This window comes from Drosophila elegans, unplaced genomic scaffold (assembly GCF_018152505.1).
Source record: "Drosophila elegans isolate 14027-0461.03 unplaced genomic scaffold, ASM1815250v1 contig_183, whole genome shotgun sequence".
Taxonomy (NCBI): Eukaryota; Metazoa; Arthropoda; class Insecta; order Diptera; family Drosophilidae; genus Drosophila; species Drosophila elegans.
In genome coordinates, this window is record NW_024545550.1 from 8,279,405 (window position 1) to 8,304,107 (window position 24,703).

General features: G+C 38.7%; 3 protein-coding genes across 4 annotated transcripts; 1 reads left to right on the plus strand and 2 right to left on the minus strand.

Moving 5' to 3' along the window:
* The first annotated feature begins 9,526 nt into the window (after nt 1-9,526).
* LOC108144656 lies at nt 9,527-13,465 on the plus strand. Its single transcript, XM_017269701.1, has 7 exons — nt 9,527-9,714; nt 11,735-12,052; nt 12,253-12,324; nt 12,384-12,473; nt 12,536-12,613; nt 12,680-12,823; nt 12,890-13,465. Exons 1-7 carry the CDS (start codon nt 9,691-9,693, stop codon nt 13,271-13,273), a joined length of 1,110 nt encoding a protein of 369 aa, XP_017125190.1. The 5' UTR covers nt 9,527-9,690; the 3' UTR covers nt 13,274-13,465.
* Nucleotides 13,460-13,986, minus strand: LOC108144657. Its single transcript, XM_017269703.2, has 2 exons — nt 13,752-13,986; nt 13,460-13,692 (listed from the first exon to the last, which is right to left on the minus strand). The coding sequence occupies exons 1-2, from the start codon at nt 13,877-13,879 to the stop codon at nt 13,479-13,481; spliced, it is 342 nt and encodes a 113-aa protein (XP_017125192.1). The 5' UTR covers nt 13,880-13,986; the 3' UTR covers nt 13,460-13,478.
* An 80-nt stretch (nt 13,987-14,066) lies between these two features.
* On the minus strand, nt 14,067-24,648 carry LOC108144655 (ras-specific guanine nucleotide-releasing factor RalGPS1). 2 transcript variants are annotated; one of them, XM_017269699.2, is made up of 8 exons: nt 24,460-24,648; nt 19,674-19,779; nt 19,261-19,604; nt 18,468-18,795; nt 17,953-18,404; nt 17,071-17,274; nt 16,687-16,797; nt 14,067-15,813 (listed from the first exon to the last, which is right to left on the minus strand). In XM_017269699.2, exons 2-8 carry the CDS (start codon nt 19,731-19,733, stop codon nt 15,201-15,203), a joined length of 2,112 nt encoding a protein of 703 aa, XP_017125188.1. In that variant the 5' UTR covers nt 19,734-19,779; nt 24,460-24,648; the 3' UTR covers nt 14,067-15,200. The 2 variants fall into 2 exon arrangements, with proteins under 2 accessions (XP_017125188.1, XP_017125189.1); XM_017269700.2 differs by lacking the exon at nt 16,687-16,797.
* Nucleotides 24,649-24,703: the final 55 nt, after the last annotated feature.

A 24,703-nucleotide genomic window follows, 5' to 3' on the forward strand; every position in this document is an offset into this window, starting at 1 on the left:
TTAGGCACCAAACAAAAAAATATTAAGTTTACAGTATTATTCTTTCAAAAAACGATAAGCATTAAACGATGAGCAATGTATATTATCTTCTTTATTGAAAGACAATCATATTTACAACATATTTATAATTTGAAAATATATATAAAAAATGGTGAGATTAAATAAGAACTAGAATATTTTAGATCATGTAAAAATGTTCTTTTCTTTTGTCACAATAATTCTGAGTAGTAATATATTATAAGGACTTAGACCATTATTAAAGTAAAATTCCACAATGAATCATGGCTAAGTAAAACTATCAAGACTAACCAAGTTTAGATTACGTTCCCCTTCATTTTGACTGTTAAGTTGTCGTAATTAGTTTAATTAAGGCCAGAGCACACAAAAGAATTATAGGCTGGTGTTACTACTCCATAAAGAGTTTGCTAGCAAATAGCGGTCATTAACGGTGGCCAAAAGTAAGAGAGATGATGCCGAGTGGCCCATGATTAGCATAATTTGCGTTGGCTTTGGCTTTGGCTTTTCGTGCGGGCGTGCCAAATGTGGCCAAAAAATGTGGGTCAGTAAATGGATATTCCCGCTACACGAGTTCCTTGGGGAAATTACGAAGAAAGTGTTGGGTGATTTCTCATCCAACTCGCAGGATTTTTCACTTATGCTGACAGGCCATGTCCTGTGAAGATTGACGTTTTCTTATTTTTTCCACTAAATAAATACATTTTTTTGTGGGTTTTCCGATTCCGTTGTGTGGCTTCGTTGGGTTCCAATTATCGATGGAAGTCTCTCCGAATTCCGATCCCGGTTCCAACTCCCAATTGAAACATTAAACGCCGGCGAGTGCAACTATACAACTATACTTTTTTATTCCATGTCCCAAATTAATTAAGCAGAAGGATAAGATACCCACCATGACATGGTGGCAAGGACCTGGGCGTGTATGTGTCTGTAATTCAGAGTACTCCAACTGTTGACTCCCTACGCATCATTTAATTACGTTAATTGGCAGCGGGTGGTGCTGGCTGGTAATGGGTGGTGGGTGGTGGGTGGTGCTGGGCCAGTGGGCGACGATGACGTTCTTGGTCGACAGAGTTCAGCTGAATATGAAATTACAGGCGCGAAGTTGACCCACATGTGCACGGAAGCAGCGATGGTAAATAGATAGTTATTCAACGTAAGAACAATATCATTTCACCATCAAAAGGGTTGACAATTAGAGTAAATTATATCTAAGGTTATTGCTTTTTTTCCTGTTAAAAAAAATATTTTTTAATTAAATTGGTATTTTTGTTTTAAAAATATATTTTATTTATATAACTGTATGGCGTATACTTGCCTGACAGAAATTAAAAGAGAAGGCAAATATATATACGTATATTGAGCGGACCTAAGACTTTCTATACTTTAAAAAAGGTTAGCAGTGGAGTTGATTCTGTTTAAAACAATAGTTTTTTCGTCCCATGAAATTATAATTATTCCTTTTGTTTGCAAAATACATTTAAATATAAAATCAATACCTTAGACAAGGTTTAATAAAATTTAACGTCAATTTTAATTATTTGAGCAAATGAATTGTTCTTTTTGTTTAAAGCAAATCATTTTTTTTTTTAGTATTTTATACCATAAAATACAATTTAACGGCAAACCAAAGAAACATCTAACTTTTTTTTAAATCAGAGTTGGAATGGTTGAGCAAACCGAAAACAAAATGGCTGGTATTTGGAAAACCATTTTCCAACATAACCGCATCCCTTGCTGTGATTTTTGGCTCGCGACTGCGCAGCATCCTGGGATTCAACCCTCTGGACCTTTACACCCCCGAAGTTAACTGAAACCACCTCAATGGAGGCCATTAAATGTTGCAACTTATGGCCTATGAAAATCGAGTGTGACACACACGAATTCCTTTGCCACACACAAAATCGGACAAGGCGCAGACAATAAGTTGTGGCCCCCACAGACACCGCCCCCTCAACACCCCTTCAACCCCACCAAAAGTTGAGCTAAACATTTCTAATTTATTGATGTTTCCGTCGCCGGGAAAGTTCTTGTCCAACTGCCAAATGTCTTTCGCTCTCTTCGTGTCGCTGCTTTTTGTGCTGCTGTTTGACGCGGTGAAGGCAACACGAATTTATGATGATTAAGAAAAATCACAAAATACTTAGGCAATCTATAGATAGTACGATATATGGCCCTGTCTATGGGAAACGTGTGCGCCGCCTGAATCTGATTCTGAATCTCTGTCGCCCATTTTCACTCTCATTCTCGTTCTCGATCTCATAATTTGTTTGTTGTTTCAAAAATAGACAGCAATGGCCAAGACGACGGATATTTGCCTGTGGTGTGTGGGCGGTATTTGAATGGCTCTATACAAGCACATACTCCTGGATCCGCCCTCGAAGGGATCCATCAATTACGCGGCGAACAGCTGAAAATGTAATCAGGCATGGCAGGGTTAAGATTTAGTACCACATCTAGTTGGTTTTCCAATGGCATGGGCCATAAGATAAAGAGTTTTCAGATGATTCAGCCGCAATTAAGTTAAGACTCGAAACATTTTTTATGAAATACATTTTTGTTTTATTTTTTGCAACCTTCGCATTCCGTTGCCCATTTCCCCTTGAGGAAAGTTGTCGGAAAACCAAAGGCAGCAACAAAAATTTGTCATTAAAAATGTCAACTGATTTATGTGAATACTGTGGGCAAGCATTTATAGTTCAAGTGTGCGTGCGTTTCCTTAAATATGTTGTGATCCACAGTTTTGCGTATTTCTTAATGACCTATTTGAGTGAGAAAAGCTATTTAAAGATTTAAAGCAGCTGACTGAATCAATAAATAACTAACTGAATGAACTGGAATTAAATAAAATACGAAGGCGACAAACAAAAGACGGCAAACAGTATTTTAATTTTTTTCCAGACCGTAAAGTAGGTTTATGGGTAGAAAAACACAAACACGGCAAATGAGTGTAGATAAACTTTAACTACCCTAGACCCAAATGCGGCACGAGCAAATGAAACAAAATAAAACAAAACAGGGAAAAATCAACAAACCGAGCCGGGCTCAAAAACCTGCAAATGGAGTTGCCGAAGCCCCTTTTGCCACTTATTCCACAGAGCAAACAGATGCCACACAGTTCCCCCATTTTTTATGCCATTGTATAGGCATTTGCCCTCAAAAATTGTTTTATTATAAATCAAAAAGCTGTTATTAAAAAAACCAAGATTTAGGCTCCTTGTGTTGGTGACTTTTCTTGATGTTACTTATAAAATTTTAAGCCTTAATAAAAATCTAATTAAAAAAAAAACATATAAAAAAATTTCCTTTTTTCTTGAATAAAGTGTAAAACAAAATGACTTCTAAAACAGACAGAAAAGTTGTCAATTACTTCTAATCCAAATAACAACAAATTGCAAAGTGTCTTAATTTATCTGATATTTCCTAGCCTAATTTTAGCAGTAAGTTCTATTTAAATGGCTTAACAAGCTGATTCCATCTGCCATTTTTCGATTGATAAAGCTATGAAAGTAGATTTGCCCATGTCATGACTACGATATTCAGTCAAATTGCATGCCATGCCAACCGTTTTATTTAAACGATCTGACTAGCTCCCGCTTCTGCTTCAAGCTCACCCTCCGAAAAACTCAAACCCGAACCCAAAACGTTGACATAGTTTTATACCCCTCGTCAGGCAAAAAAAATAACACCACTGGGTAGCTAATTTGGAACACAGTTTTTCAGTTATAGCAGGCTGACTAGAACCCGCCCCTAATCGTGCACAGAGAAAAAAATATGTGCAAAACGAACATATTTAATTTGTAACTTTACTATTTGCAAAAATTGAAAGAATTGCTTTGTTCTATATTTTGGTCCATTAAAATTTTTTACAAACAACAAAAATAATAGAAAAAAATGTTTTGTTTTTTCTTTGAATAGTGTAACAACAAACAATAACAATAAAATAGTTGAAAACCTATTTCTCTTTTTCATTTAGTTTGTGGTTTTAAATAGTACTGCTTTAAATTGTAGGTGTCTATAAATATCATCCGTATAAATTAATTTACAAAAAAAAAAAATTTTTAATATAAAACGAAGAAAACTACTATTTTAACAGTATAAGAATAACCTTATAAGACAATTACTATTTTTCTGTGTGCTTAAACATTTTATGGGTTAACTACTGTTTCCGTGGCAATTACCTATTTTTAATAGGTTGGAACCGATTTAAATATAATATTAAATGGTTGATTTTACACATGTTTTGTTTTTCAGTGCGTGCCTTCGCCTCGCTTTGCATGTTCAGGGTGCATATTGGCCAGGACTCTGCTTACCAGCTTACAGCTAGGATATGAAAGTAACGAAAAACAACGTCGACTGCCAGTTGTCAACGCATATCCATTTTGGGCTGCAGGCCCCCAAGGACCCCCAACTTCCCTTGTTTGTCCCGGCCAAATAGCAACAAACGAAGCCTGTTAAGTGTCCCCTCCTTCTGGTTTTCCCAACCACCAACAACACCAACAACAGCACCCCAATCTCAAACCCAATACAAGCCCCACTATCCCCACAACCTCTGACATACACAAATTTTCAACATTTTCGCTAATATTTCCGCTGCCGTTCATTTTAATGTGAGCCATTTGTTTGTTTTGCTGGTGTGTCGCGGAAAGTTGCTTCAATGCGGGTCAGTTGGTTTCCTGTCCACTGTGGGTTGTTATGGGTAGTGCTCTGCTGACTTTGTGGTTAGCTTGGGGCGTTTACTTGGTCCGGGTGGCCAACGCTACCCCTTTATGTTGCGGCGCTTATCGGCAGTTTGCGGTTTTGTTTTTTGTTGATTTACTGGGGCAGCCTGTTGAACTTTCCGCTCCAGTGCGGCGACACTAGACAGGACACACCCAATCCAAATGCCCATGCCCAAAAGGGGGCTCCACCTCCTTTCTCCCACCAATCCACTATAGCCTCATTTAATTTTAATAGCCATATTTCGTTGCTTGCAGGAAAGACAACTATTTTTAAGTATAATTTCAAAGAAACAATTTATTTTGTAAGGAGAAACATATCTTATATCTTGTTGGTTCCATATTTTGTTACTTGCAGGAAAGAGAAGTATTTTTATAAGAATATTTTTAAAAATATATTTTGTCTAGAAAACTTAATTTTTATTTGAAATTAAAAAGAAATGTTTTTCAGTGGCGACACCTATTAAAAAATGTAAGAGAGCTTTGACTTAGCGACCTCTAGGTTTTAATTTATTTTAATGTAAAAGTTATGTAAAATGTTTGTCAAATCAATAATGCTGTTTTCTATTTTTCTTTCAATGAGGTTAATCAGATATTCTACATAAAATATATATTCTTTTTTAAAAAGTATATTTAAATTTAAATTACAATATAGTTAAAGTTCTCTGTAAAAGGATTGCGTGCAAACATAAATAATTTGGAATGACTTGCGATGGCAGGTGATGTTACATTACATTACATGTAGAAATTAAATACGTAAATTGGTGTAAGCAAAAAGTAAACCAAAATTCAAACATTTAAATTAAGACAATTAATTAAAGAGAAATATGTTGGTTTACTTTTTAAGGTGAATGTTTAAAATAAAAATTTTGTATTATACCTTTAAGGTTAACGTTTAAAAGCGGTCTTGATGCTAACTATTTTATTAAAATTTACTAAAATACAACTTCCACAATGTCGATAGTTCAATATTTATCATTTTAGACTAACTCAGACTACTCTATTTATTTTCAATTATTTGCAATTGATAAATGGAACGCTGTGATGCAACAAGGAAAGCTCAACCGGATTTTCCGGAGACACAGACGCCTCTTTGAACCTTCCACAGACAAGTGAATTTTCATATAGTATGTCGTTAGATGAAAAACTGGAAAGCCGGCCAGATGAACGGAAACGAAATTGATTGGCACATGTGGTGTGCGGAGTTTTGAGCTCTGCAGACTGTAACGCCACCGCCAACGCCAGAAAGTTGTACAATTATGCAATCGGCGTTGCTTCGGCCGGTCGTTTCAATTCGTTTGCATGTCCCAGTCAATTGGCGAGCGTGACTGCAGCTGACCGAGTGAAGTAAATCAGCTACTGGCACTCGCCATCTCCGTTGGTCCATATTGTTAGCAGCTAATACCGCAAATATTCGCAATTAGCCGGGCTTTGTTTGAAGAATGCGACTTGACGGGGGATCCTAAAAATATTTCCTGACCTAAAACACTATTCAAGTTTTTATTTAATCGACTTTTCATTGAGTTAAATATCACTATATACTCTGTCACACTCTACAATATAATTGCTATAAATTTTACTATTGATGTACATTTTAAACATCCTTTGTTTTCAGAAATTGTAAGGAAGTGGGAAAATCAAAAATGATCTTAACTTGGTAAATATTTTCTTTATATCTGAACTTGGTTCATATATCCAAATAAATTTTTTCTTATATCAATTTCAATTTATATCATAAGCCAAAGTAAAAGATTGAAAATTTTTAAAAAGTAGGCAATATCAAAATTGAATGCTGCAATTTTTCAGATACAATTTTATTTCAACTTTGATAAGAGATAAAGATTTTAAAACGATATTAAAAAAAATTTAATGAGAAAATAAAACTAGATTCAGATTAAATTATTTACATTGCTTAAGCTTTGCTAGTAAAATATATTTCACTTCCATTTAAAATTAGCTTATTAAAATTTGGTTTATCTATTTTCTAACAAACTTAATGTTTTTCAGTTTTTTTGTTAAATGAAGATTTATGACAAAATAAAATAAAGCATTAACTATACTCATATAAAATTTACTTTTACTCTTAGCTGGGTCAGTGAACTCCATGTGAACCAGTTTTATCGCCTGCATTTCCGCAATTTGCTTATGTCCAAGGGACCCAAGGCGCCAGTGCGTCTCATTATGTGATCGCTGAATTGAAAGGCCGACGAAATTGATAGGCAATCAATTGCTTATGTATGCAAATGACACATCGAAGCGCCGCCGATGGCACTGAGCCATAAAAAAGACATAATTCATGCAGTTTGCTTTGTTATGGGCATGCATTGCATGCCAGGTTCGTGCCTTAAGTCTTTTGTTTTGGCCCGAAATGGTGTCAACATATTGCAGCTAACCTTGAAGGGGAAAAATGGGCCGTGTTATATGTGTATATGATTTCCCAGAATTTACTTATCCAGGGCTTGTGCGGAAACTGTTGCAAGTGGGAAATCGTTTTCAATCAAAGCGCCCAAACTGGCGGTCCGATTTCGCCATTTATGGCCAGAAACAAGAGCGGTGACAGCCACATCTCTTGGCCATGCACACACGCATTTTGTCGAAGCAGTTCGTCCAGCTTCCTTGGCGGAATTTGCTTAGTTTTTGGTGGACAAGCAGGAAGCCGAACTCGATCGGAAGTAAGAGGACCACCAAAATAAAAAAAAAGGTGTCAGTTCATTGGCATGTGTGGTGCGATCAAGTGTGATTGCCTGCGCGATGTGACAGTGTGGGCGTATAGGCAGACACGCCCCCTTGCCCACACCCACACCCACTCCCACTTCCAACCTGGCTGACAATCTGCGATCGCTTGGCAATCGTTTTGGCAATTCAAATCAGCCAAATCGCAGTGCCGCGAGAGGTAGGAAATGCATGCCAAATGTTGCTCTAATTTTCATGCCGGAACCCATTGCAAATGGTGCGGCACAGCAAGAAAAAATATTCCGAAATGTCTACCAAAATTATAGCTTAATTAAATAATACCCAGTGAGAAAAAAAAAGAATTATTTTTAATTTAACAAATCATAAACTTTTCTTTCAATCAGAATCCAATTTGAAATAAAATATTCATAGTATGAGAAAGCTAAACATTACTGTTTTTAAATATCAATTGTTAAAATTAAAAATATTGAGAAACTAAATAACTAAGTTTTAATCTGTTTAAGATTTTCCGTTTTTTGACTTGGTAACAAGTGTAGGTTAATAAGAATGAATTGTTTCAAAAAGTTTTTTTAATATTGTTTTTCTCTGTGCAAGCAATAACATCATACCCTTACAGCTCCGCATATATTGACCGATTACCGCCGACGATAAGATGAATAATCATGAAAGGCATAAATAAATAAATAAAACTCCACATCACGCTGTTAGCCAAACGGAGCGGGGGAAAGTAAAAGTGGTTCAACACCGTCTGTAGTATGCAGTTTATAGTTGGTAAAAGGAGGTGGAGGCACAGGAGGACTTGGTCTAAGCCGAACGCATGGCCATGGGCAAGTTGTTACGCATTTCAGTCCAGTTTTACGGCTCCACTTCCTGAAAGGGGACTCTGGACTATGTATCTCAAATTGATGAATATTAATATGATTTCAGCTTGGCTGTTTTTGGTTGTGTGTGAATCATGTTTGGCACTTCCTTGTACAGAGGGTGGAACTAGCTGTCAGTGGCGTAAAATGATGGTGATGGTTGGCGATTAAGGGAGAAAGGCTTTCAAAATGCGGTGAAAGTCCTGAAAGAAACATTAAGGAGAACTCTGACATACTATACTTTGGTGCTTATAAATTCAAACATGTTATGCAACTGATTACTTCCCACTTAGTGAAACGGAACCAGACCAGGTACCACATACACGCACATGGAACTCCATAATGCTGGCCAACAGGTGAGCTATCCTATCCGCTGCTCATTCAATCGAAATTAAATCAACATGCAATTAACTTGCTTTTGGCCAAATGAATCGAGCCATTTAAAGAGCGGTATTCCGCATGTCTTCGTTTTGCGGATCCCATTGAAAATGTGGCAGGAAATGAAACGGAAAATGAGCAACGAGCAATGCTGGCTATTGTCTTTAAAATGTCTTGCCACATTGCTGGCTTGCACATGCAGAAATGCAATAATTTAATGGGGATCTGAGCCATAGACACGTCCACGAGCATTGCCCTTAACCGAGTTTGGACCTCGATGGCCAATAAATTACATTAAAAACCATCTAATTAATGCGACACCACTGGGTATATGAAAACACAGACGTGACGACCTTCGATTTCTGGACGATTGAACAATAAGAATTCCCAAAAAAAAAACAATAATCACAAAAAACCGAAGACAAACGCAATAGGCTTGGATATTTCTTTTTGGTTTGTTTGTTTCGTTGATTTCCCATTGCGTGCCATTAATTTGCATTGCCTAAATGTAGTCGTTGATTTTGAACTCTTTTTTCTTTATTGAGATTTATAACATTTATGGCCATAAGCTTTCGGCGGCGATTACAACATTTAGAGCAAGTCACGTCTCCAGGCCCAAAGAAAAGAGGTTTTCAAAAATGGCCAAAAGAGTGGCTTAAACCAAAAAAAGAGAGGCAAAGCCGGCTTAAAGCTTTGCCAGCAAAAGCTTCGTCATTGTTTACACACGAAACCGTTATCAAAATTCAAGGTCTGGCCAAGTTTTAACTCTCATTTTCACCGGAGACAGAGAAAAAGTTGGGCGAAGCAGAGCTCTCATTTCGCCGGCTGCACCTGCGCAACGTGTATTTAACCGTAGGTGCCCGGTCTTCAGCGCGACAGTCGATTCCCCGAAAGTGGCCAAAGTGGTGGTAACAGCCGCCCATTCCCCAGTGGAAAAAGTGTTATATTTTAAAGAGACCGCCAAAAAGTGAATTCTCAGATAGTGTCTTAAGTTAAGCGTTTTTCACCAGCTGTAATCGGGAGCCATGAGGATCCAGCGGCATTTTGTGGTAATTACAAGCAACGAATAGTGAAAAAGTGTCGCGAAATGCAAATTAACATGGAATTGGGGTTGCTGCGGGTGTTGGCTGCACAAGTGGAACTAATGGTTACTCAGCCCAAAGTCGGCAATCATTTTGGTTATATTTGCATAAGCTGCAAAGTTTCTTCAGCAATAAGTTTTAGGGATTTGCGCTTCAGTGAATCTCTGCTAGGAAATTGCAAAACCTTGGTTTAAGCTTGGATTGAAAGGCGTTATTTTATTGCATGATATTCAGTATTCATGTCGACAGTATTCTTTTGAAAATACATATGTTTATTCAATTATATTAATATTAATATTATAATATTTATTAATATTAATGCAAAAAGAAGTAAAGCATTAGCCTTGAGAGTAGTGAAATCGAATCATTTTTCAACAAAAAAAAAACAAACATTTATTACCAACTTAGAATAGTATAATAAAAAAAACGAACAAAAAAATTAGATTATGTTTTATTAGAAATCCTCAAAGTTATTTTTTGATTCAATTAGTTTTAATGATATGATTATTTTCATAAATCATTATTGAGTAATAAACTTAATTTAATGTGTATTTTTTTTCAACAAACACTTATTAGGAACAGTTTAACAATTTGTTAATAAGGATTGCAAGCTTAGAATATTACAATTAAAAAAAAAAAACTAAATATCAAAATTTATTTGATTACAAATCTTCAAACTTATTATTTGCCTCGATTTCGAATGATATGGTTTTTCAATTAATCATTTTTCAGTTATAAACATAGAGTGTACGATATTTAAATTAATTATTTTAAAATAAACATGTTTTAAATATATTTTTAATATTTTTTTATACGATTATTTTCAATGATGTGATCATTTCTGAGTAATCAATTTAATTAAGTATGTTTTTCTATTATTTCCTTTGCAACCAACATGTTTTAAAATAATTTTTAAGGGGCCCATGAAAACACTTTCTTCCTGTCGCTCTGCGTTTGTCAATAGCACGATCCATGCATTTTTCATTGGCTTTAAAAGACCCATGACTGCCCGCCCGTTGGATTCCCTTCCGACTTGCGCCGCATTGTCAACAATTAAAATCGCGATCGTTTCATTAGCGAGGGGATAGCTATATATCGTATATATCGGTAAGGTGCACTGCGGAGTGGAGTCGCAAACTCTTTTCCCTCACGACCGATGATCCAACTGCAGGCGAAACCAGTCGGCTGAGTAGCTTTCACTGCCCACTTGGGCGAGGAAGCTGACACGATCGATCTGCTACAATTAGCACTATCCGATGAGATAATTTTTGCTGGCGCTAATTTTCATTTCATAATCGGCCCAGGCCGTACCTCGTTGACATTTATGCGCCAAGTGATTGGGATTAGGTTGTGGGCTTTTGAAATTGTACCCACGAATCGGGCTAATTTTGCGAAATCACGAAGGCGTTTTGCTCTGACCTTGTTGGATTCTCCAAATGCAGAGGGCTTGCGTCATTTATCCAGCAAGTTCCATATTTATCTTAACAATACAAAAACCTATTTACATAATAATACAAATTGACCAAATAAAGAGGGGCCAGACCCAAAAAGTCTTTGGCCTGGCATAATTTGTCATCAACTGGCCAACTTGACCCAGGTCAGGCATTGTATAAAATCATAAACATCAGAGGCGCTATCGTTATGCAACATTTCTCTGTAGGTCTCCCAAAACAATGCCAGACTGTGACCCACTTAAAACTCGTTTTCAGTCACTCACCTTTCTTTGGAGAATATGGAATTCATTAACATGGTCGTTGCGAATTCAATTTGTTCGAGCTTTCTTCATGCCCCGAGTTTGTTGTCTGAGTCTTTTGATTTGTATCTTTTGGATTTGTTTGATTAAAACAAAGTACATCTATCTTTTCTGTCTTTGATGATGAAACCTTTTAAACTACATACTTTGGATGTTTAATTTTACTTGCTTTATCATTTATATCGTTTCGATGCTTGATGGTAATTTCATCAACTTTTCCCTGCCTTTTTTTAGTTGGGTCTGCTCGGTGTGCTCTGCTGGGCCATCGGAGGCAGTCAATCCAAGGCTGTGGTGGATCAGCAGCCTGCCGCTTCCCAGGTGGACAGCAAGAGCGTCGCCCAGCAGAGGATCGATTTGGGACTGGGATTGGGACTGACCGATGGCCTGATCCACGATCACGATCACCATCACGAGCACATTGTAGAGCACCACGAACACCATCACGAGCACCATGACCCCGGGTACTGGAAGAAGAAGGTCACCTGGAAGGAGGGCTGGAAGAAGATCTGGAATCCGGCCAAGAAGCAGATCTGGAATCCCTCGTGGAAGAAGGTGAGCTATGGGAAACTATAAACAATAATTATAAAAGAAATTATATAAATTAATTCAATGAACTACATTTTTAAGTTCAATTGCTCACTCAAAGCAATTAATAAATACACTGGTATTAGATTAAGTTTACTCAAAACATGGTTATGATATCATTAAACAAAGTTATATATACAATATTCAATTAACTACTTATTTTAAAGATATGGAAGCCCCATTGGGTTAAAGTGCCTGGCTGGAAGGAGATACAGGTTCCCGCCTGGAAGCAGATTTGGGTAAGTTATAAAGCCATTGCTCTTTGGAAGTGTGCTTAAGATCTTTGACAATATTTAAGGTGCCACACTGGAAAGAGATTTTAGTGCCCGCCTGGAAGGACATTCAAGTACCCGATTACAAGCAGATTTGGACACCAGAATTAGTCAAGGTAAAAACGAACACCTTATATATTTATAAATGAATAAATTTAAAAATCTTCTTAATTTTTAGGTTGGCATTCCTGGCGAGAAATATCTTGGCAAAGATCACGAAGGTTGGGAGTACACCAGTCACGATTTGTGGAAGAAGGTCAGTTATACATAAGCCTTTATGTGATTATATACCTCCTAAACACTCTAAAACATAAACCTATAGAAAGTGGTCTGGAAGTCGCACTGGAAGAAAATCTGGAAGCCAGCCAAGAAGCAAATCTGGGTGCCCGACAAGAAACTGGAGTGGAAGGAGGGCTGGAAGCAGTACTGGAAGCCAGCCAAGAAGGAAATCTGGACCGATAAATTGGTATGCTTAAATAATACAATTACTTAAAGAGTAATTAAATTAAATAAATTATCTAAAATTTTCCAGGAATGGAAGGAGGCATGGAAACAGATTTGGGTGCCCGGCTGGAAGGAGATCTGGGTTCCCGGCTGGAAGAAGATCTGGAAGCCAGTGGTCATTTCCGAATGGTTTCCCTCACCCGATCACCACCACGATCATCATCATCACGAGCATGGCTTTGATTGGGATCGCAAAGATACGGGTGTCACGGCTACCACGTCGGCCGATGGCAAGGATAAGGTGGTGTGGAAACGAGATGACACCAATGCCGCCGGCAAGCCCACTTTGCTGCAGCCAGTGGCCAGCGCCGACTTCCAGGCCAAGTCCCTGGAGGCGGCCAAGTCACCTGTAGCCGCTCCAGCCGCCTCCGTGGCAGCCACCTCGCAGTCATTCAAGTTTCCCGGCGCGTAGGAGGCCATTGCAACAGGTTGCATCACAAACGCCCGGTTCCAAGCTCCTTGTAAATAGTCGTAGTAACCAGTCGCTAGCTCATAAGGCCATCCATCCACTTCCATTTGCCTTGGCGTCACTTTAAATTATCTCTAGACTTTAATTACAATTACCAGTGAATACAAAATAAAAGATAAATAACTAAAAACTAAATTCAGTCTCAGTGTCATTTGTACGAGTGGCCCTTCTCCACCTCCCACTCGTTGGGGGCATTGGGCAGGGGCACCCACTCGTTGTGGATGGTGGGTGTCCAGACCTTCTTCCACACCGGCTCGTAAATCTTCTTGGCCCGCCAGTACTTCACCCACCGAGCGTTCCACGTGGTCTTGTTGGCCCAGAAGCCATCGGCCTGCGGATCCAGAGTGTCTGTGTGGCTAACACTGGCGAAAGGAGGATGGATTAGTGAAAGTGTAGCCTAGTGGTTGCGGAATCCTCTCACAAGGTGGTCGTCTTGCCGCCCAGACAGCAGTTGAAGAAAACGAACGCTAAGGCTAGCAGCCACATCAGCAGGGGTTTAATATTAATCCATGGATACGCCATCCTGTCGCCACTTTTCGCCGCTTTCATGTTTCGCAATTGACTGGACGCACTGTTAACCAATCTTCACGTTTTAAAGGCCTCCAGTTTGGCGGCAAATCGAGCTCCCTAATTGGGATTCAGTGCGTCTGTGCGAGTGAATTGCAAATTCCCGCACTTTGCACGATCTGATTTGATTGTAAATAGCCCTAGATGCCTTATATAACGCACACATTTCTTTCTTTCTTTTCGTTTTGTGGTTTATTTTTGTTGTTGCATTTCTTTCTTAAACTAATGTAAAAACGCTGCAAATGATAATCTGTATGTGTGTGACAAAGCTTAGGAGTTACAATTCATGAGGCCGTCTCAACAGACAAACAAAAAAAACAGAAACAGAAACACTAACATATTACTTTCGTTTTTTTACAATTGAGGCATGCATCTTACGAAATATACTTATGTTTGCTATATAGCTCTGTTTGTTTTTAGAGTGCATCAACTTAAGGCAGATATACAGATTAACTGATGTTGATCATGTGGTAGTGGTAGTGATAGCGTTACAATATTAAAGCCCTTAGTTACGCGTAGAAAGTTCGTTTGATTTTTTTGATTCTTTGTTACAAAGTTAGGTGAGTTGGGCAAATCGAGTTCGTTTGCTTGCCAACAATCGTTGTGTGAACACAAAATTTAGAACTAATATGGCACGATTAGCGCGAAATTAAGTTGAGTAAATGTCAAAGTAATTTCCTTAATATTAAATTTTACAAATACAAAATACAGCAAAAGGGACAGCACAATATTAATAATAGACAGCCCTGTTGCCAACATTAAGTGGATTGGGAATTGAAAATAACTCGCTTAGAGCTTCTAAATCATTGCAAAGAAGCTGGCAAAAAATGTTTATTCGTTGACGTGCCAGTTTCCCAATTCCGCATAAAATTGGACTTTGAGAACAGGGCCGTTACATATTTGGGATTCTAATTGCCCTGCGTTGTCGGTTTAGTCTGTTGTTGTTGAGTGATTGTGTGTGGCTTCTCTGCTGGAACTTCTCCATCTCCTTTACTTTCTCCTCGGATTCTCCTACTCGGTGTCAGTCTTTTGAAATACCATTTTGAAATCGATTCATCTAGATGCAGGCTTCAATTTGTTCGTTCGTTGTGGTTGTGGGAATGTTCTGTGGTGTTGCCTCGTTTCAGGGAGTGAGTGAGTGGTTTGGTGGGTGTGGTTTTTTTTCTTTTTGGCTGTGCACGTTTCAAGGGATTAGGCTAACTAAACTAGGTAGTCCACTAGGCTACGATGAGTACAATATATATATTTGAGTTCCTGGGTTTCTTTGTTTTTTTTTTTTTTTTTTTTTTTTTCAGGGCCCAGCTCATTCAAAGGACATAAGGTTGGTGGGCAGAGGTTTGGGTACTCGCATGTTGGCCAGCTTGCAAATGGCGTTCGACCAGAGGTGTGTCATCTGCGGACTGTCCGTCCGGAAGCGATAGACGGTGCCCAGGGTTCGGTGGCACAGCTCGAAGGTGTTCTTGTGCTTGGTATTATCGCTGACATGGGCATACCATCCGTCCAGGGGACACACTTTGCACGGCTCCCGCTTGAAGTCGCTCCGCTCACTGCCCTTGAAGGACTTGGGTGGGAAGTAGAGCAGCGAGTTCTCCCAGATCTGCAGCCAGTAGCGCTGCCACGAGGCCACCGCCGGCTTCCTTCCCTCCTTCTGGACCGTTTTTCGACGCACACATCCATGCATGGCGGCCGCTGCCTCCGGCGACATCAAATCGCAATCACTGCCAGTGAAGTCACACATTATTCCCTCGGCGCTCTCCAGTGATGTTAGATCAGCTTGGGATAGGGCGTCGCTGTGCTCCAAAACCGAATCATCGAGAAGGTGGTGACGAGGCTGCCCTTGACTGGGATCCAGTTCCAGATGCAGGTGGTGCGGATGCCCATCGCCGTGGTTGTGAAGCGCAATCTTGCCAAAGATGCTGCAAGGACACAAAACCGGTTAAGTCAACTGTTTTTTTTGGGTAAGGCATCCACATTCATGCTGTTCAAACAAATGAGAACAAATGAAATTGCAAAAAGGCAAACAAGAATGAACTGCGATTTGTGTTTATAAATGGTTTAGTCGTTTAATAAATGCAACAAGTGATCTGTAGGTAATTCTCAGTTACAAATTTAATTGAGGCTAATACTGGAAAGCATTTTCTTCTTCTTTTTCGTTAAATTTACAAATTTATGTGTATATATTGTGTTTTACTCATATTAGTTGAATGTGTTATTCTCAGTTACAAATTTAATTGAAGCTAGTACAGGTTTATTTCATAATAGTTGTATATGATCTGTAAGACATTCTTAGTTACAAATTTAATTGAAGCTTGGAAATAAAATATTTTTCTTTAAATTCATAAATTTCATATTTCCCATGAAAGTTTTATATTATTATTAAAATGGAGCTACAAATATATATAATTCAATTCAATATGTTAATGTCATTAATATTGCTATGTTCAATAGTTCCTCAAAGATTACATGTTTAAAATAAATACGACATTGCCTTTTGTATATGTAAGAGGACAGGATGTGTGCTGATTATAAGAAGTGAAGATGAGATCCCATCAAAGGAATGGTAAAGTGTGAAGGCGTGTGTCTTTTGTGTATTTCATACGAAGCAATTCCAACTCGGGTCCGTGCAAAAGAATAAAATTAGGAGGCCAAAACTGAACACTTCAAATGGTACAATGACGATAAGGCATCGGATCAGGATCAGTATCAGGATCAGGATCAGGATCAGTATCGGTTACAGGCTGGCATTACACAGGATATGGCCTAGCTACAGGACTCTGTTCTGGACTCACCGACGGCATGTGCAACGCTTGTTGGAGATGGTGCCAATGCCCGGCGCAATCATCACGATGCAACATTGACACTTCTCGGCAAAGTTTCGCGGCAGGCTGCTGCTGCGAAATCTTCATTCATTTTGGGCAGTGGCAGTGGCGAATGTGGACAATTAACGATAACACACACACACAGAAAACGAAAGCATAAGCCAAAATCAAAGCGATTCGAGTGAGAGATAGAGAATCAAACGAGACGAGGTTTAAACAGATTAATAAGAAGGACCCGATGTGTACACATGTCCAATTATTGCGCAGTGATTGGAGGTGGGTTGAGTTAAACAAGTGGTTAACAAAAAGGCAGCAGCAGCAGCAGCTGCTGCAGCAGGGGATGACTCTACTCACTTGGTGCCCAGACTGCGACACTTGCGGTGACCCGGCACGAACTTGGTGCCGCTGGCCATGCGCATGGAGCCAATGGTCTTGGCCGGCGAGAGATTCAGACAGCCCAGGGCCGGAGTAACAGCCTCCACGTTGAAGGATTCCTTCGAGCTGCAGGACGATGAACTAGGTCCAGAGGGCGACGCAGGCTCCAGGTTCAGAGATCGCCTGTAAGGTAAAACAAAATACATTAGTATAGTTAGTGATAATGTTTTGAGATACAAAAACCATAGGAAAAGAACCTGGGCTTAACAAAGCTGCTTAGTTTTTTTTATAGGAGTTTTCTTATAAAGTATATTTTTAATATTTGAATAAACTATTGAAATTGATGAAACTTATTTATTTATGTCATATAATTGAATAATGTCTTATTGATTGTTTTTATGAGGTTAAATGACGAATCCAGGGATTCTTATGAAGTATAATTCTAAAATTTGATTAATGAGTAAGAACTGATTTTGTTGTATGACATTATTTATATTACGTTACATAAGAGGTAAATTTCATGAGGTTAAATGATGAATCAAAGGAGTTTTATAAATTGTATTTTTAACATTTAGTTTAAGAATATATTAGAACTGATAAACTATACGTTTGTTGACGTTACATTAGGAGGAATTTCCATGAGGTTGTAAAGATTGCGAACACCGAGAATATAAGGTTTCTCATAAAGTATGGATCCTAAATTTAATTATTGAACAGATAATTTTGATCTTAGTCCATCAAAGTATGACTGTTAGTCTTAATTATAAAATACTGCTCAAATATATTTATCACGCCACACAAGGGGGATTATGAAGAAGTGTTCCAAATATCTCCAATGCAATACTAAACTATGCCCCTTACTTGTACTGGTCCTCCTCGAATATGTTCTGCAACTCCTCAATGTATCTTATGGATGTCAGATACTTCTGGGTGGCCTCATGCTTCTGCAGATGCTTATAGTCCGACTGCTGATAGTTTGAAATGACACGGAGTATGTTGTTCATCTTATTTCTCCGCTGCTCCGGTTCCAGTCCGCCCTTGTGCGGATGGGCCAAATCAATGTAGATCAGATCGGTGAGGAAGAGACCCAGATAGGGGATGCAGGGCAGGCGGAGGCTCTCGAGGTACGAACGCAGATTGGCCCAGTTGTCCTGGTCGCTGAATATATCGCTGAGTCGGTCGAAGGACTGACGATCCTTTTTCGATAGGCAAGCCCAGGTCTTTGTCAGGCGATAAATGCTAGCGCTTTGCATGGCCGAAATAATGGCGAACAGCGAGTGCAGATTGTTGAGCTCATGCAGCTTTTTGGCCACCTAAAATCAAATGATTTGATTATTATGTTTATCATAATCATTAGTTTATTCAATTATTCTCACCTTAATAAAGTGCGTCATTATCTCAGCTCTCTGCTTTGGCTGCTCGGCATTCAATATTTCCTGCACTGTCCAAAAGCTCGTGTGGTTGAATCGTTTGGTAAATGCCACAATATTGGGTGTGTTGACATGCTTGTCCTTTTTCGTCCAGGCGCAACTGCTCAGCTCATCCGGTTGGATGTGGCCGAAGACGGGAAAATCCAGTAGCGTTATCTGGTTGGCCAACACATCGGCGGGTACACGTAACGCGCTCATGATAACCGCATCCAACTGCTTGATGGAGGCGTGGGCCGGTAAACTTTGCGACTTGGACGGCGGTGCTGCCGAGGCTCTGAAAAAACCCAAGAAAATGTAATTAGGAGTGAGTTTTAAAATGCACTTCAATTTGTATCAAACGGATAAGAAAAAATAAATTGTATTTACTAACAAATTAACTAGATATATTTAAGTAAGCGAGGCAGGATGCATCATAAATAGATGTAGATATCTGTTTTAAGCTTATGACGTTAAATATATAGTATAAGTTGTATAAAGGTAATTGTTATCAATATCACTATTAAGTTTACCACATATACAAGGCATGTAACATTATATTATTGTATCTACTTTTTTAATGTCATAAGCTTCAAAAATGTATCTGCTCACTTTGTTTAAACTGTAAAATAAATTGTCTTTACTACCAAATTTACCACTTATATTTAAGTAAGCTAGATAACAGAGAGTTTTATTAAATAAAATTATAAATTAAAAAGCTTTTTGGGATAAAGTGTAACCCTAGTGATTACTTATAACTCACGCTATGGTATAGTAGCAGCCCGGTGAGTCTGGCGAGGAGGAGAAACTGTTTAAACAACCGATGGAGTTCTTGCGGCGAGTGCTCTTGATGTTCAGCGTTTTGCTGGTCTGCGGTTGCGACATGGGCGGTTCCATGTGGTGCTCCTTTTGCGACTTCTCCTGGCGCAAACAGGCCATGGTATGGGCATTTCCGTTGGTGTTTGGACTTCGTTGTTTGGACAGCCGAGTTGGCTGCTGCTGCTGTTGCTGCTGCGACGGAGGAGGAGGTGAGCTCTGCTTGAATTGAGTCGAGGCATAGGCCTGACCCGTGTATCCATTATAGTCCGTGGTGGGTTTTCTGCTTAACTGAAATATTAAGAAGCCATAGGCTTTAGCGTAAAAGTACTTTGACAAGGAAATTATTGAGATAGTCACCTCTGAGTAGCGCAAATTATCCGTGGCCAGGTCGCGTGAGATTTCCGAGTATCGCATCATGGCAGCCAACTCCGGCTGTCTGTGGACTTCGACCAGCTTTTCAAAACTGCAATGGTAGAGAGACTCGAGTTAACTTCGTGATAAAGTTTCGGCTTTCTGTGTGTTCCGCGCGCTGGGCAGACACTTTTTGTTGACTGAAACCGAGTTTGTTTTCCTCAGTTCTGCATTGTGGCTTTTGTGTTGCACGAACGGTATTAAAAAAAAAACGAAACAAAAAAAGAGATGGAAAAAAAAACTGGTGGCAAGTCGGAGCAGAGCTTCTGGCACGCTTCGCTGCTCGATTTCCAATGGAGCGGGCCATGTGAGTCACCATTCCCTGCTCTTTTATGGCAGCTCTCGAGTGGTCAAATGGTTTTTCGGGGGTGCAAGCCAAGCCGCTGATAAAAAGTATCGGGCTGCAGCGGTCAGCGGAAAGTTTGGTTGGAAAACAAGTCACCCGGTCAGAAACCAAATTGGTTTTCGACTTAGTTCACTGAACCCGTCAACTTTGGCATAGCTAGGAAATTAACAAAGCCCAATACTTCCGGAATTGTTCCCCTTTCGAGAAAACGAAATACTTTACATACAGTTTCTATTGGTGAGATGTTGGCATAAAATATAAAGCTATAGACTAGGGGTTACTTTCAAAATATGTTAAAATAATTGATTAAATTTAAGGCGATGATAAATTTTGATTTAATCATATGATGAAGCATTTACTATACCGAACACTACGGCACAGCAAAGAAAAGTAAAATAACCCAATAAGTTTCTAACTTTTCCTCTTTCGAGAAAAGAAAATGTATTTGCTTAAGAGCATAACATACATTTACTAGTGGTGATATAAGAAATACATTCACAAAAGTATCAAGGTTTACGCGAATTTATTAATGGCTTACTTTTAAGAAAGTGTGAATAACTTTAAGATGATGACAAATTGTAATTTCATCATTTGATGAAGCATATAAAGCATATAGCATATGAAGCATATAGCATATGAAGAGTATAGTAAATACGGCTTTTCAGAATATACTTATAAAAAGCAGTAGCCATTTACCATATACTACCCCCAACTGCATATATACATAAAATTTCTCTAAGACCGACTGTGCTGACCCCGTCTAATTAATTTCAATTAAGTTATAATCATTTCAAAGCAAAAGCTGATCAAACGCAGTGACGTCCGCACACATTGTCATTGGGGTTCTGTCTGCGGTTTTCTTCGATTATTTTGCGCCATTTTGTCGGAGCAAATGGAATTATCCGACAGCAGCGCAATTATCTCGAGAGACTTGTGGGCGAAACCCATAAGATACATAGTACTAGTTCCAAAACGGAAGAGGCTGATATCTGGGGCTGGGAGCGATATCTATTGTTTTTAATTCGGTATTCAGCCAGATAAATTCTATTCTAATCATGTGAAACTCGTGTCTCTCAGTTGGTATTTCATTTATCTCATAGCCCAATTGAATTACAGCGCATTTACAAAAATATACAGCAATTTATATGTGGGAGATATAGATGAAATGAAAACATTTTGGGCGGAAAAAACAAAAAAAAAAGATGCAGACCAGACAAAAGGCGAACTCAAATTATATTCCAAAATGCCAGACGACTGCCTCAAGATTTTTGAGCAAATGGACTTTATTGACTATTTGAACTATTCCATATACACATCACTCTTCGCTGTACATTCATATATTTATATATAGTGTAGATATACATGCCAATCTGTGCCATTTTTCTTCTGGATTTCCTTTTGCTTGGGCAGCTTTTTTATGGAGATATCAAATGCAATTAATGCCAAGCAATTAACTCGCCTCATGTGAGGGCACATAAAGTTCTGCCCACTGGGTTTTAATTTAATTCTTGGCATATGCAAATAATTCCTGCCAGACAGCGTGCTCCTTTAATGCGAATTTCGTAAACTTTTCGATGGTCGAATGTGAAATGGTGTTGCTTTCGTGGTCAGGGATATGGCGAAATCGAAATGTGTCTGTCTGTGTGGAGGCGAATCGCCACCCACTAAAGCTACTCCCCCAGATATTCCAGTGTGTGTTTATTGTTTTTACATAAATTTCTTGAAAGAAAACAAACAACAGCAGCTGCACAGTTCGAGGAAATCACATTTGCCTTCGCGATTCCGTTTCTCTGTTTTTTTGTTTATCAGGCCTGCACAATTGTATTTAAATAAAATAGAATACATACTCGCGCACATTTTCTACACAATCTCGAGGAAACTCGGCGTTATATTCTCGCTTCTCGTTTTGTGTTGGCGTTTCCCATTGATAAATTCTTTTTCTTGTGGGTCGCTCTGGAATTCGCAATGTGATGACAAGTGACTGGCCATCAAGAGAATTTGCAGTTCAACCTTTTTGCTGACTGGGACTGACCCTCGGCTTCTAGAAATAAGGGGGGTTAAAGATCTCTGGAACAGCTTTCTTTGCCACTCGGAAATGTGGCGAAATATTTACAAAAATTATGGTTACACACAAGGTCAACGGCGAGTGGCTGTCGCCAGTGATCTTCGCATTTACAATTTTCTGTTGCCAGGTTCAATAACCGCCTGCCAAGATTAAGATTAAAATTAAATATTTAGCATTTAATGCGATCAACCTTCGACTTGGCGTTCTCTGTGTGTGAGTGTGTGTGTGCGAAGTGGGAAAACATTTAGCTAATCTCCCATTGAAAAACCGAGGGGCGTTATCAGGCAATCGTCTCACTATTTGCTTACACATGCATGCCAGAATAAATACATGCAATTACGCTGGTTAAAAACAAGAGAGAAACTACAAATGAAAAGTGCCAAAGCAGCAACAAAGCAAGAAAGCCTGACTTTCAAGATCGCAGCCGCAGATACCCTAATATAGATGTTTTTTTTTAATTTCAAAGATGTTTTAAATTTATACATAACATGGTCGAAATGACTTGGCTGACCTACTTTTAGTCGCATTCAAACGCATTAATCCATTTTTAATATCTTAAAAAGCCTAGCAGTAAAGATTTTAATAAGCAGGACTATAATTTCCAATATTCAACCCCAAGTTTCCTTCAATTATCCTTAAATACATCAAACAGACTGACATAAAAGCAAGCTGTAAATTGTTTTTATGGTAGCCAAATGATATAGTCATCCGTTTCCGGCTGTTCTGAATTTGTATATACAACGAAAACCAAAATAAAGGTTTTGTGCATAATTTCAAACAGATGGCATTTGGATTAAGATTTTGAATTCTCCAGAAAAGACAGGTAGATATCTGAAGACAAGAAGAGAAAAATATGTCTGTTCTAGATGTTTATCCTCGATGTAAGATGTGCTGATAGATAAGAATGCTCAGATGTAATATACTTTTAGCAGCTAATATACTATACATATAATACCCACTTATAGGGTACGTAAAAAAACAAAGCGAAGGAAGGCCGAGCATTCGAGCTGGGGTTTTTTCTTTCGCCTTCTATTCTCATGTTTTGTATTTGTTCCATGAGGTGCTTATATGAGCATGCGATCCACACCACATGTAAGCCAACGCCAAAGTGGGTCACTTGGTGAGCATCCATCCAGTTGGAGCATCGAGAATCGAGCATCGAGCCTAGAAGTGAGCCACTTACCCAATTTCTGGTTCGAGTGGCTGTACTTAAGACCACGGAACACGAACAAAGGCAAAATTCGAAGCGAGGCAAAGAAGCCTTGAGATTCAGCATCTCTGTAACCCAGGCAAAAACATCTGTCGCCCATATCCTGTTGGGCCAGTCCAGGAAAAAACCAAGTACAGTACAAAAAATTATTGTGGAAATGAATATAGAAATTTCAGAAATTTGAACTAACTTGAAAATAATATCATCGGAAAAAATGATGCCTATTGAATTTAATTTTAATATTTAATCTATTTTGATTAAAAAAATATGATATAAATATATGTTTTTGACATTAAACACTGCAATAAACGCTTTTAAGGCTTTTATTAATATAAGCTGGTAAACATCAAAATATCGAAAACAAGACTTGCAAGACATGACCGACATAGGTAAATATATCATCTTATATATAAAGGTTTATTAAACCGCATAATAATTAAGTTCTTAACCCTGTACAGTATATTTATACAATTTTGATTATTCATTTCAACAAATAAATAAACAAATTATACATTTTTAGACCCAATAATAAAAGATTTCCCTGTGTTTTTCTTATGATTTCAAAATTGAACATTGTTTTCTGCTGTGTAGACCAACAGCAGCTGGCACTTGAACTTCGAGAGGCGTTGCTGGTGGGTTTGTGTGTATCTCCTTATCACTCCGCTTATCACCTGATCTAATGCCGAAAGGAAGTGCTAAGTGAATTTATTGACCGACCCCCCTGATGATTCACATTTCGAGACATATATATTCCATATATTCCACCATATTCCACCGGCAGGGGCAACAAATCGATAGCATTGAACACGAAATGGAAAACTGCGAAGCCGAACATAAACACAGATACAGATACACAGGCACTCACGCAATTTGCTTTCGTTAAGGTTCTAAGCTCATTGTATGCAAAGTGTACCTCCCACGCAACACCCACCACCCTCCGCCCACTTCTGGTGTAGTTTCGTAATCGGTCCGAAAAAAGAACACAAATTGCACTTGATACTTGGTTGTGTTTTGGGCGACAATTGGACAAAGATATGTATTAATAGCGCTGCATATTGTTATTTATAGTTTTCAGTTTCTCCGCCCCACGTAACCAGCACTTTCCACTCACTTCGTAAAACAACTGGAGCATTTTAATCCGGCTAATTGAAATTGAATTAAATTCGCGACGCCGCGCTCGTTTAATTACTATTCACTACACTTATTGGCTTCCTCCGCGCGTTTGTTTATTTGCTCGAGAACAGCGAAAATTGAGCAGCAAATAGCAAAAAACGATCCGCGCGCGACGCCGACTAGAGATGTAAAAACATCAATACCATCTCGTAGCCAACATCGATATCATCGATGTTTTAAAA